This window comes from Sinohyriopsis cumingii, chromosome 2 (genome assembly GCF_028554795.1).
Source record: "Sinohyriopsis cumingii isolate HCF-2022 chromosome 2, ASM2855479v2, whole genome shotgun sequence".
In the NCBI taxonomy this organism is placed as follows: Eukaryota; Metazoa; Mollusca; class Bivalvia; order Unionida; family Unionidae; genus Sinohyriopsis; species Sinohyriopsis cumingii.
The window spans coordinates 87,589,598-87,604,467 of NC_142962.1; the positions used below are offsets into that span (position 1 = coordinate 87,589,598).

Here is a 14,870-nt window from a genome sequence, read left to right on the forward strand (position 1 = left end):
AAATTTTACCAAAATTAACAAGCTGGAATTTCTTTTACAATACAACTGCTAAATTCTCTTATTTCCCTAATCATGCAAGAGAAATGGCAGATAGCAGATTAAAAGGTTTCAGTCAGTGGAAGCTATCATCATCAAGAGAAGGGTTAAGCTTCTTTCCTAATCCAGTAATTCTTTGTAATAAAACTTTATACAGCTTTCCCACATTATGACACTGTCTATGGGAGCCATATATACTGCCTCATAGTGAGACCACTTTATAATGAAGTACAGTATGCCCTCATTATAACACTGTCCATGGGAGCCATATATACTGCCTCATAGTGAGACCACTTTATAATGAAGTACAGTATGCCCTCATTATAACACTGTCCATGGGAGCCATATATACTGCCTCATAGTGAGATCAACATAATAATGAAGTATGACATGAATTTAAATGAAATGGGAATCATGACCATACATATTATAATTAAGGGCCTAATAATGAGCAATTGCTGTAAAAAGTTTTAGTTAAATGAATACTGTTATACTTATTATTTTCAATGTGGACTAAGTCTTAAGAAATGTCTAACCAAAAGTTACAGGTTCCAGCAAAAAATTTCTCCAATGAATACAGTTGCTTATATCTTCACAATATGCATCTGACCAAAATAAACTTTATTTCCAATATGGTACTGATATATTCTCAATGTATACTTTATTTCCAATATGGTACCGATATATTCTCAATGTATACTTTATTTCCAATATGGTACTGATATATTCTCAATGTATACTTTATTTCCAATATGGTACTGATATATTCTCAATGTATACTTTATTTCCAATATGGTACTGACATATTCTCAATGTATACTTTATTTCCAATATGGTACTGACATATTCTCAATGTATACTTTATTTTAAACATGGAAATGACAAATTTTCTATGTAAACTTTATTTCTAGCATGGAAATGATAAATTCTCCACACAAACTTTATTTCTAATATGATACTGACAAATTCTCCAAGCAAACTTTCTTTCCTATATGGTAATGACAAATTCTCCATACAAACTTTATTTCCAATACAGTACTGACAAATTGTCTATATAAACTTTATTTCCAATACAGTACTGACAAATTTTCTACATAAACTTTATTTCCAATACAGTACTGACACGTTTTCCATATAAACTTTATTTCCAATACAGTACTGACAAATTTTCTATATAAACTTTATTTCCAATATGGTACTGACAAATTTTCTAAATAAACTTTATTTCCGACATGGAAATGACAAATTCTCCATGTAAACTTTCTTTCCTATATGGTACTGAAAATTTTTCTATGTAAAGTTTATTTCCAATACTGTACTGACAAATTTTCTATATAAACTTTATTTCCAATATGGTACTGGCACATTTTCTATATAAACTTTTATTTCCAATATGGTACTGACAAATTTTCTATATAAACCTTATTTCCAATACAGCACTGACAAATTTTTTATATCAACTTTATTTCCAATACGGTACTGACAAATTTTCTATATAAATTTTATTTCCAACATGGAGATGACAAATTTTCTATATAAACTTTATTTGCAACATGGAAATGATAAATTCTCCATGCAAACTTTATTTCCAATATGGTACTGACAAATTTTCTACATAAATTTCATTTCCAATATGATATAGACAAGTTTTCTATATAAACTTTATTTCCAATACAGTATGGATAAATTTTCTATATAAACTTTATTTCCAATACAGTACTGACAATTTTTCTATATAAACTTTATTTCCAATACGATACTGACAAGTTTTCTATATAAACTTTATTTTCAATATGGTACTGACAAATTTTCTATATAAGCTTTATTTCCAATAGGATACTGACAAGTTTTCTATATAAACTTTATTTCCAATATGGACTGACAAATTTTCTATAAAAACTTTATTTCCAATATGGTACTGACAAATTTTCTATATAAACTTTATTTCCAATACAGTACTGACAAATTTTTTATATAAACTTTATTTCCAACATGGTAATGATAAATTCTCAATGTAAACTTTATTTATAATATGGAAATGAAAAATTCTCAATATAAACTATATTTCCAATAAGGTACTGATAAATTCTCCAAGTAAACTTTACTTCCAATATAGAAATGACAAATTCTCCATGTAAGCCTAATTTCCAATAAGGTAAAGACAAATTCTCCAGGCAAACTTTATTTCCAATATAGAAATGACAAATTCTCCATATAAATTTGTATTTCCAATATGAAAATGACAAATTCTCCATATAATCTTTATTTCCAATATGATACTATCAAATTTTTTGTATAAACTTTATTGCCAATATGGAAATGACAAATTCTCCATATAAACTTTACTTCCAAAATGGCAATGACAAATTTTGAATTAATACAGCATACCTCTTAACTGCCCCTGTTTCCATATAACACCTTCTCTCAGTGTTCCATGTGACTCGATTCTTTTCAGATTCTGACAGCATTCTGTGGTCTCGATCTTCCTTAGCACGAAAATCCCCGTCCTCATCTTCAATCGGATCAGATGAGATAAAACTGGAAAGAGACACAAAATGTTATAATACTTTATGCATGCATGATGCCCTCAAAGATCTCTTTAACTTTCATATCTATAACCATTTCTGGAATGATTATCTAATGATTTCAATGAAATATATAAGAATAATTTTTTTATACAAGATATAATTTTTCAAAACTTTTGTAATCAATGGGAAAACATGCTTTATTTACTCATATTAAAGACTAAGACACTCCAGAAATGAAAAAAGAAAAATTGTTTCTAAAATCTGACAGGCAATATCTTATATGCTATTTAGACTAATGAATTTGAATTACTACAACATACTCGCCATATTCCCAGACAGTCATGTTTTTTCTCGTGTTTTTTTTTTCGAGGTCCCAAGACAAAAAGACAAAGCCTCATCATCTCACTGATAATAAGCTGGGCTTTTTTTGTAAGACTAAAGAAAATGACTGGAAATTATAATCTGAATAAAAGAATAGAGCTTTTCTGTTTTTAAAAAAAAAAAGTATTTTATACGCTTTAAAAAAAATAGTTGGTAGACTTAGCTTTGTCAAATATCATCACCACAAACTTATGTGCCAACATTCACATAATCACAATCACGAAGACACTAAATAAAAACATACACCAAGTTTCAGGTTTAAAATCCATTGCATAGCAAAATAGAAGTAGTCTTTGCTAATAACGGTAGTTCAATAGCAGGTTGGAAGGTAACGCTAGTGTAATTTTTTGTGTTCATCTTTACACTCATTAGAATCTGGATGGTACTGTTGTTCAAACTTCTCTGCTGGATTCACTGAAGGAATCCTGGTATTCAAGATGACCATAACCTTAATATCGTCAGAACTGAATCTAACGTTGTCTGACCATGAGATACTCTTGTCTCTATAGAAAAGAGAATGTCCATCACATCTGGGACTGACCATTTCGTTGAGAGGAGAGGAGGGAACATAATATTTTCAAACTTTATGGGGGCCTTATAGGTAATAAAGCAGTAATAAATGGCACTGTCCTGTATGGGTGTTAACATTTTAACGATGCAAATTAACTATGTAAACATGAGCATGTGCTTATTACTGTCTTTCAATCAATCTATTTTGTTGCTAAAATTATCTTGAAAAGCATGAGTCAGTTAATAATTGGTATTTTAACAAGATTTAGAAAAATCAATGATAATAAAAAGAACTAATCTGAATGTTCTATTCAGCCTGTTGAATATGTTCTGTTTTGTCCTGATGTTACATACAGGAGGTACTGCTATTTCATTCGATGTCATACACTCCAGAATGACTTATGTCGATATGTTGTTTGCAGTATATACACACAGACTGAAATGTTCCCCTTGCCGCTGTGCTTCATAAAGCCAAACTCCATCAATTGGGAGTTCTGAAATTAATTTTGTTGGACTTTGCTTGCTTCACTGATAGCTCATTGTTGCCTGAATCACAAGAAATGTGCTTTGCCATTTTGCCTAAAAGATGAATCAAACTTGAACATTGTTCCAAGGACTGAAATAATAATGCTTTGCACGTTATATATGGAGTAAACACAACTCCATAGAAATGTGGCTGTTGTTAACAAACTTGCCAATAATCTTTAATAAAGATGGCTTGAACATTCAAGGCAATGATGTGTAATAATAACTTTTATTCTTCAACATGCATCTCCTTGACTTGCTTATAGCAAAAAATGAATTTGGTTGTTCTGCTTTGAGAACTTTACCTATGCAAATTAGCCTAATGGGTTCCCCCACAACAGTCTTTGAAGGACTTAAAACATCACCATAGCTATTGTCAGCCAATCAAGTAATGCATGAAATGGGGGTTAAATGACCACCTTGCCTTTTACTTTCCTGAATGACAATTAGCTGTATAAACTACTCCAAGGATAGCTTTACACATGAGCTCCAAGCAGGACTGTTTACTGTTTACACATGCTGCATGTTACAGGCACAGACTAAGGTGCTGTTTTGGTGTTTTTTTAAAACATTTCTGAAAATGTGTTTTTCTAAATATGACCAAGTCAGGGGATTTGGGAGTAAAAACAAATTCTTTAACACGACACATCATGTTATGGCAGGTATGCCACTATCTCATAACAAATGCAGGATGTAAAATAAGCCCATATAAAAAGTTCTGCCAAAGTTACTGGAAGAATTGTTAAATTTTATTTCTCCTGTTTCCTATACTTCCTTTCTTAATTTTCCTTTTGTTTTTACCTAATTCTGTACCTTTATTCTATTGAAACATATTTTACTCATATGTCCCTACACCATTTTTCTTTGTATCAGAGAGAGCAAATTTTATCATCTTTCTTAACAACCACTGAAATATTTTGATGGAGTTATTTGTAATTTAAAAAAAAAATATAATTCGATTTGTACAATCAATAGCCAGGTAGAGATCATTACAATGAAAAAGAATAGCTAGAATATGAATCAGAAAAAAAATATGTTGGAATTTTGTTCGTTTACTATTTGATGTTTCCTCTTGACTGACCATGATTTCAATTTAGTCAGGATAGAAGAACTCCAGAGAGTGATGATTTGATGTTCCTTTTATACTTTTTTAGTTTTTAGTTTTACAACATTGTAAGCATTTGTTTTCCAAAAAGCTAAAAGGTTCCATTATGTTTCTTCATTGTTTGGTTGGATGAAAATAAAGAAACTAAGTGAAAAAGACAGAACTTTCTTGATATATGCCTGTAACCTGTATAAAACAATAAAGAATCATGCTTAATGCTCATGGGCCTGTCCATACAGTTATTGTCATAGAATGGATTCAATGGTAAGGTGGTCACAGATCACCAGCGATCATTATGCAGATTACTTAGATGAGTAATGTTAGGTGAAGCACTGCTTTGGGAGATAACATGATGATAATTTACATAGGGGAAACAATCCAATTGATTCAATTCACAAATATTCCTTAAAGAACTGAAAGATATCCCTTGGTCAGTAATTGAATGTTCTGATGACCCATCAAATGCTCATGACATCTGGATAGATATGTTTACTAACACCCTGAGCAATCATGCTCCTTTTAATTTCAAGATAGTCAAGCAACAAAATCAACCAGTCTGGATTGCAGGTGATATACTGAATGCTATTAAGACAAGGGATAGATTTCATAGATTAAAAGATACTGACAATTGCAGATTATGGACAAACAGTCAAGTCAATGATTCAAAAGGCAAAGAAAACTTATTATTCCACTGAAATATCAGATAATATTACAAAATAAGAATCCTAGAAAACTCTGGAAAACCTTCAATGACTTGAGAGGCAAATCTGTCAATAACCTGCCATTTACATGTATTAGTGATGCAAATGGTGATATTAAGCAAGAACCTCTTGAAATTGCAAATGCACTCAATCATTACTTTGTAAATATAAATGACAAACTTGTGGATTTCACAACTCCTAGAAGATTTTCCAGTGATGAATTAAATGAACATATTTCTTAAAACTTAGCAAAGAAGAGTGCTTCAAAATCCCTAAAATAAGCCTTGAATTCATTTTAAATGAATTAGACCAACTTGATGTCACAACTACAACAGGTCTTGATAATATAAGTGCTTAATTCCTTAAACTCTCATCTCAAGTGATTGCACCTTCACTTACTTATATCATGAGTCCAAATATTTCCACAGATATTTTTCCAAAAAGGCTAAAACTGGCAAAAATAACTCCAATACACAAGAAGGGAGATCTTTCTGATATGATTAACTATAGACCAATATCAGTTTTATCACCACTTTCAAAGATATTAGAAGGACATGATTGTAATAAATTTAGAAACTACCTGGAATCATTTCATTTGCCACATTCACAACAATCAGGCTTTCAAGAAGAACATTCATGCCAGACTACACTAACTAGAATGGTAGATGATTGGTTAACAGCAATAGATCAAGGCAACCTTGCAGGCACAGTGTTTCTTGACCTTTCAAAGGCATCTGACCTTGTAAATCACAAAATCCTGCTGAAAAAGCTCAGCATATATCAAGTTAATCATGAAAGCTTAACTTGGTTCTGATCCTATCGGGAAGGCAGACAACAATAAGTTTCTATTTTAAATAAACTTTCAGATAAGAAACTGATAAAGCTGGGTGTTCCACAAGGATCAGTTCTTGGACCATTACACTTTCTGCCATACATCAATGATTTACCATATCATATTGAGCTATCCACCACCAACATGTTCGCTGATGATAAGACATTATATAACATTCGATCAACAGGTCATGAGATTAGCACTAAATTAAATAAAGATTTGGTAAGAATAAATAATTGGTGTGAACACCATGATATGAAGATAAATGCAGCCAAATGAAAAGCCATGATCATAGGTAGTCAAGCAAGAGTAAAAGTTGAAAAAAATTATTTCAAAGTAATGATAAAAGGAATGGATATACAACAGTCTCAAAATGAAAAACTACTTGGCATTATGACAGACCCAATATTGCTCTATCTCTTTAACAGAATAAAATCTTATCTCCCTCAAGAACAGAGAAAGATATTCTACAATGCATATATCATGCCACACCTAAAATATTGTTGTTCTATCTGGGGTAATAGTGGTATAGAAAATCAGGAAAGATTACTGAAATTTCAAAAAAGAGCAGCTAGAGTTATTTTTGATGCTGATTTAGATACACCATCAAGAAATCTTTTTAAAACTCAAAAGTGGGTAAAATTTCAGCAGAGAACTCAATCTTGGAATGGTTTACTAGTCTATAAATCTTTACATGTTTTGACTCCTAATTATCTTATATGTAATTTTAAATTTGTATGAACTAAAATCCATCTCAAACAACAAGTTATATTTACTTATACCAAATTCAGAGTTTTATAAAAAGAGTTTTGCTTTTTCTGGAGCCAAACTATGAAACTCCATACCACCTTATATAAAGTCAGCTGACACATGCCATGCTTTTAAAAAGCTTCTTAGTCAATATCTAAAGAAACAATCATTTGTATGACTTTGTTTAATTCAGTACTGCTACTTTTTACAGCATTGTTATCATGTACTCACTTATAACGTTTTATACATGTTCACTACTACTATCCTGTATGTATTCATCCCTGAAGCCTTGTACATATTTTATTCCAGCAGTATATCAACTTTCAAATTTTTAATAGCATTTGTTGTCTAAAGACACCTTATCTTGTAAAAATTGTGCATTATATATATATATATATATATATATATATATATATATATATATATATATATATATATATATATATATATATATATATATGAGCTTCTTTAAATAAAGTCATTATTATTATTATTATTATTATTATTATTATATGATCTGAAGTTAGGAAAAATGAAAGATATGTATGTTGAAGAAACAACAGTTCTACTTCATTAACTTGAATGATAATGTTTATACTATCTTTATTAATGAATACTGGCTAGTTGTCATCATTGGCAACATTTCTTTGAAGCCAGATTTCACTCCATATATTTGTAAACATGAAAAACATTAGTATTTTAGTAGCTGAAATAGTGTGTAAGAGTTATCCATTTTTGAAGGCAAAATCTTGAAACTCAGCTGTGATTTAGGGATTAATAAGCCATCAGTGAAGCAGTCAAGCCTAGCAAAATCTTGAAACTCAGCTGTGATTTAGGGATTAATAAGCCATCAGTGAAGCAGTCAAGCCTAGCAAAATCTTGAAACTCAGCTGTGATTTAGGGATTAATAAGCCATCAGTGAAGCAGTCAAGCCTAGCAAAATCTTGAAACTCAGCTGTGATTTAGGGATTAATAAGCCATCAGTGAAGCAGTCAAGCCTAGCAAAATCTTGAAACTCTGCTGTGATTTAGGGATTAATAAGCCATCAGTGAAGCAGTCAAGCCTAGCAAAATCTTGAAACTCTGCTGTGATTTAGGGATTAATAAGCCATCAGTGAAGCAGTCAAGCCTAGCAAAATCTTGAAACTCTGCTGTGATTTAGGGATTAATAAGCCATCAGTGAAGCAGTCAAGCTTAGCAAAATCTTGAAACTCAGCTGTGATTTAGGGATTAATAAGCCATCAGTGAAGCAGTCAAGCCTAGCAAAACTAAATGTTAGAATCCCTTGCTGACATAGTGTATATACTCGTTTATAAGTCAAGTCCAACTGCATACTGTGCAGACCCAGATCTGCCTTCGCATAAAATGCCAGCAGATCTGGGTACATGCAATTTGTTAGAACAAACGACATTGACCCTGATCTGCAAGTGCACTAAGCTACAGCACATTAGGTTCTTTGTTATTGGTAGTTGAGTTTGTGAAGTGCAGCAGCTAAGAGGAGAACTTTATTGTTTGCCAATACTGTAAATACACTGTCAACATTTACTTCTGGAGTAGACAGCATCTGTCAACACAGTAACACCATACATCATAACACCAATGCCCATACTGCAAATACCATGTAAACATTAACTCATTTTAGAGTATACAGCATCTGTCAACACAGTAACACCATACATCATAACACCAATGCCCATACTGCAAATACCATTTAAACATTAACTCATTCTAGAGTAGAAAGCATCTGTCAACACAGTAACACCATACATCATAACACCAATGCCCATACTGCAAATACCATGTCAACATTAACTCATTCTAGAGTAGAAAGCATCTGTCAATACAGTAACACCATACATCATAACACCAATGCCCATACTGCAAATACCATGTCAACACTAACTCATTCTAGAGTATACAGCATCTGTCAATACAGTAACACCATACATCATAACACCAATGCCCATACTCCAAATACCATGTCAACATTAACTCATTCTAGAGTGTACAGCATCTGTCAATACAGTAACACCATACATCATAACACCAATGCCCATACTGCAAATACCATGTCAACACTAACTCATTCTAGAGTATACAGCATCTGTCAATACAGTAACACCATACATCATAACACCAATGCCCATACTGCAAATACCATGTCAACATTAACTCATTCTAGAGTGTACAGCATCTGTCAACACAGTAACACCAATGCCCAATCTGCAAGTACCATGAAAACATTTACTCATTGTAGATTTGACAGCATCTGTCAATGCAGTAACACCATACATCATAACACCAATGCCCATACTGCGAATACCATGTCAATATTTACTCATTCAAGAGTGCACAGCAACTGTCAACACAGTAACGCATGATTTCAGAGCTCAAACCCAAAAATAATTAACATTTTAAAGATTATAACTAGTGTGGCCATTGCATGTTTCACACTCCTTCACAGCTATGCAGATTCAGAAAACTTGTTTTCTAAAACATGATCTTCAGTGAAGTTTGAACTATAGAACCATCTAGTCTTTCGAGATTGCAGAGATGAACTTTAATGGAACTTGCAACACTTCAAACCCCCCAAACTAATAAAAGCAGGAAAGACTGCATCTAGTTAAGTTGTATTTGTCCAATGGATTTTAGAGACAAAATCTGGTGTAATTCGTTTCTAATTTAATGTCTAGATAGTTGTATATTTTTGAGTATATACATATATTTGTGTATGTAGTGATATTTGACAATGCTAGGTCTACCAAAATGTTTTGCTTGAAAAATGTATTAATGCATCATAGAAAACATTTTCTTTTATTAAAATTTGAATTCTCAGTCATTGTCTGTAGGATTATATGAAAAGATAACTTATTTCCAATTACACATCACATTTGGGTCACATGCACTGACACCTCACCCCCATTTTGGGGCCTCAAAATACAAGTTTGTAGTCCCTCCCCCAGTACTTTCTGGGAATGGTGTGTCAGTTTGCCATTTCAACCATCTGACATGATATGTAGTTGTAAATATGCATGCTGGTATATAAACCCTATTAATATTACCCCCCCATTAAAAGTACACAAGTAACAGTTTCATTGTTCACTGGTCTGCAACTGACTCCTTGTTAGCCAACTGAATGTACTTTAACACAAGGCCTATATACCTTGCCTAAAGCAACATCAGACAATAATTGTGTACGCAATGGTGTGTCAGCTTGCCATTTTTACCAGTGAGGCTTTTCTCTCTCTATCTCTCTCTCTCTCTTTTATAGCACCTTTCTGGAATGAAGACAGCATTTCCTTGTGCATTTCCTGGTAGGGCCCATCTTTTCTGCTTGTTTGGTATTTCCTTGTCTGCTCCTGGCTTTAATTGTCCATTCGCAAAAATGATGGGAGCTTCACGCTGAAATAGACAGATTTTGAGGAATTACAAAAGAGTTAATACAATTTATATGATACTGCCTGAAATATGTATTCTATCCTTTACGATAGCTCTCACTGGATCAATTATTACATGAAAATAATGTGAAAAGCATCATTGTTTAATGTAGATTTAGTTGGGCTTCAGTAATGTATATGATCACATCAGTATGCAATTCTTCTTTGGAACATATATGGTGGAAAGGAAAGTGTATACATATTGGTACAATATAGTTTTGTTCATGAAAGTCAATAAAGATGCAATCTTTCATCTCTTGTAAGGTGACCTTATGTATGAAATATGTAAATGAGATTGTATTAATGTACTTTGTAGTTGTGAAATTCCAATTATTACTGTAAACACAATGAAAAGCTGTAACTATTTGTATTATTAGTGTTAACTATATATATTAATGAGGAATTTTATCATCTGATTGATTTTTCAACACTTTAGAAGCTGTATTTCTCATACGATTTGATAACACATAGTTTAAGATTATATCACCACATCTTGTATAAATCTGATTATAAGTGACAGCTTTCCATACTGATCAGGTATTCATCCTCTGGAGGCTGTATTTCTGACCATATTTTGATCAACTTGGTACATGTATAAGTCTATATCATCAAGATCTTGGGTGAGTCTGATTATAAGTGACATCAGCACATATTGACCATCTATTTTCATTTGATTGGCTGATCTTTTATTAGTCTGATAAATCGACCCCCCCCCCAAATCTGTGTCGATACAGAGGAACGATATATGGGCCTGATGCCATATATTCATCAAAATGTACCATTTTGCTGCATACAGATCTTTCCAGAACGCACCTACGTACACTTTAGACACTTACCAGTATTTGGTAATAGCCACATCTAGTGTGAAATTCAAAATGGCCACAGGACAGAGGGTTGTGCTAATTCCATGTGGATTTACAAGTCACCAGACATAAGATTTGTTCCAGAAATATAATCTACATGTCACCAAAAGAATCTTTCAGCCAGTGGTAGCTCCACAATTGCAAGAAATAACGGTAAGTGTATAAAATATACACTGAGTGTGCAGACAAAAATGGCAGCAGATTTGTGCAGGTCTTTTTTATGAATAGACAATATCAGCCCCTAAACCACCAGTCAATATCATCATATGTGTGGGTCTGATTTATCAGCCTACTGTTGTAACCAATCTAGAGACTTTATTTTTGATCATATTTTGATCAAATCTGGTATGTGTATAAGCCTATGTCATCAAGATCTTGTGTGAGTATCTTTATATATGACAACTGCATATATTATTCATGTCTTATGTGAGCCAGATGAGTGATATCAGACCCACTTGGGTCTCTTTTTATATTATGAAAAATTGCACAGAACCAGCTATTGGCTTGTATTTACATTAAATCATTAAAATCTTGTAAAGACAAATTCCAAAGCATCAGCTATCTATCACTAGTCATCATTTATAGTTTATTATTATTGTAACTCCAAAGAATATCTAATCAATTCTATTAAAAGATGGGTAGGGATAAGTGTAAATCACACCAGAACATTTAAGTTTAGCTGAATTAGGACCCAAATAAGAAAAATGTACAAATCTCTCATTAAACTTCTGGTCAAAATTTCACTGTAAAATTAAACTGTTTCCTTTTAGACTATTTAAGTTCACTGGACCATAAGACAAAACTGAGTTAATGATATAATCCTTCATCTATCATGCATTTTCCATGGTGCATTGTCTGTCATCCATTTAAAACTTTGCTCAAAAACCACTTAATCACTTTACACAAACAAGATTTAGCAAGAAGCATTTTGGCATCAAGGTTTCTCAGATTTTGTTCAGTAGATGCCAACCTGTTCCCTAGGGGCCCCGAGTGGCCGAGTGGTCTAAAGCGCTCTCCATTACGGATCACTGCCATCTCACCTCTGTCTGCGGCAGTTCGAGTCTAGGATTCAGCCAATGTGGGTATGTGAGAAAGCTTGCCAGTAGCTTCTCGTGGGTCGGTGGTTCTTTCCGGGGTTTTCCCGGGTTCTTCCTCCACCATTAATACTGGCTGCCATGTATAGCCTATCGTGTGCTGAAAAATGGCGTTAAGCCCCAAAACAACAACAACAACAACCAACCTGTTCCCTTTAATATAACCACTGCTCAAAAATTACAATAAAAACTATTTAAAAAACTTCTCCCAAACTGTTCAAAATTTGACAGGAAGCATCCTGGCATGAAGATTTTCAATTTGTTCAAATTATAATCCACCACCATGACTGCTATTGTAAAGTTTAAAAAGTAAACAAATTAAATTACTTTTTTCATGAAGTATTGCAGAGCTCCAAATAGTATTGATATACAGTTAAACTGTGGATACACAGATGTCATCAGCCGAATTCCCCTCCTTCCTTTGGTATTTCATCCCTTATCTACGCTCTTGTCAAAATGACAAGTTAATCAACCTCACCCTGATAAAACTGTTTCTCTTTGTGAAATCTGATTGGTTATATCAAACTGCAAAGAGTTACAACCTAAGGTATTATCAACTCCAGGTCAGTTAATAAAAAGTATATAAATATTGTCATTTAACTTTAAGTATGAACCCTCATTAACATGTTGTACTGCAAAAACATTTATAATTTGATGTAATTGTCTTTCAGTTGCCCCACTAAAAACAAACTGGAATCTTAATTTAAAGTGGATCTCTCACTGATGGGTTGTGAGGTATTTCACCTATTTGTGAGGTGTCCAAAACCCATATATGTGATGTTACTACCCGAATGGCCAATATTTTCTTTTTCTTTACAATAATTTAAAATGGGTCATGAGGTCTGTACCCCAAAGAAGCTTTATCAGCAAAAATTATGATACCAAAAATAGAAAAGCATATAAACAGCTTTATCTGACTGACTTTGACAGGAAGCATTCTGTCTTTTAACACTGGATGCTGATATGCCAGAAAATGTTAATGAAGATACCAAAACTAGAGACATGTTAAAACAGTTGTTTTGATCTAGTATGCAATCAACAGCATTGGAGAATCCTCCTACTGACAAAGATGTCTTGGTCAACTTCTCTTGCATTTGGCTATTAGGTCAAAAGTAATCAATCTCAGGCCCATATGTGCCTCTTGTTGAAGGGCACAGACCATGTGGATTTCATGTTTTGAAAAGAAAGCTTTGATTTTATGAAGGTGATAGTTCATAAAAAGCCATATTTAAACTGTCTAGAGGTCAGGTATGACTGCTCTGGTGGCCTAGAGGTTAGAGCACCTGCCTCGGATGTGGGAGGTCACATGTTTGAACCCCAGCCAAGTCATACCAAAGACTTATTAAAATGGTACTAACAGCAGCCTCGCCTGGCACTCAGCATTAAGAGGTTAGTGTTAGGACTGGTCGGCCTGGTGTCAGGATACTGTAATATGAATAAGTGAGACATGATGCTACATGTCTGAAACATAATGCCCCAGTGCTAGACATCACTATAAACTGCCACACTGCAGACATCATAGTGATATGACTGAAAAATTGTTACAGCTACATTAAAAATTCAAACCAACACACACAGTGGCCAGGTACAGACCACTACCTGAGGAGTATTAAATTTACCTCTGAATTGACAGGTACAGGAAGGGCAGTGACATAAGCATACTGGATTCCTGTAAGTGACCAGCCGTCTGGTGGTGAGAAGAGTGACTCCATCGAAATTGTCAACAGGTTTCCACACTTCAGCTGAGTCTCATCCAACAGTGGCTCATTGACGGAAACTGAAACATCAAGCTCTGGCTGAAAATGGAAGCATCTGATAAAATCAGTAAAATATATGAAGCACAGCAATTGTTTAAAATTATCATTTGACAGACAACCTGCATATTACAGGGAACTAAAAAAACTTTGCACCACTATTTTCATGAGTTCAATATCAGATTCCATTTTGTGGTTGTATAGGCAAACGTTTTCACCAACCTACATTTGGTGATTGTCCAGTTTTTTTTCTATTATCTACACTTACAGCCAACATGTGAGTTCCTAGACTGTGTATTATGATCAAGATGAAATAAACATAAATTAAAATACATTAAAACCATATTACAATTTC

The 14,870-nt window shown here is 33.3% G+C and overlaps 1 protein-coding gene across 8 annotated transcripts in view; it reads right to left on the reverse strand.

Annotated features, from left to right (window-relative positions):
- The window catches only part of LOC149805326 (cilia- and flagella-associated protein 70-like), a 106,033-nt gene that overhangs the window by 76,428 nt on the left and 14,735 nt on the right, over positions 1 to 14,870 (reverse strand). For all 8 annotated transcript variants that reach the window (XM_089949237.1, XM_089949241.1, XM_089949239.1 and 5 more), the window contains exons 6-8: positions 14,381 to 14,557; positions 10,642 to 10,769; positions 2,425 to 2,574 (exon numbers count right to left, since the gene is read on the reverse strand). In XM_089949237.1, coding sequence (XP_089805363.1) covers positions 2,425 to 2,574; positions 10,642 to 10,769; positions 14,381 to 14,557 — 455 coding nt within the window. The remainder of the gene's footprint in view (positions 1 to 2,424; positions 2,575 to 10,641; positions 10,770 to 14,380; positions 14,558 to 14,870) is intronic.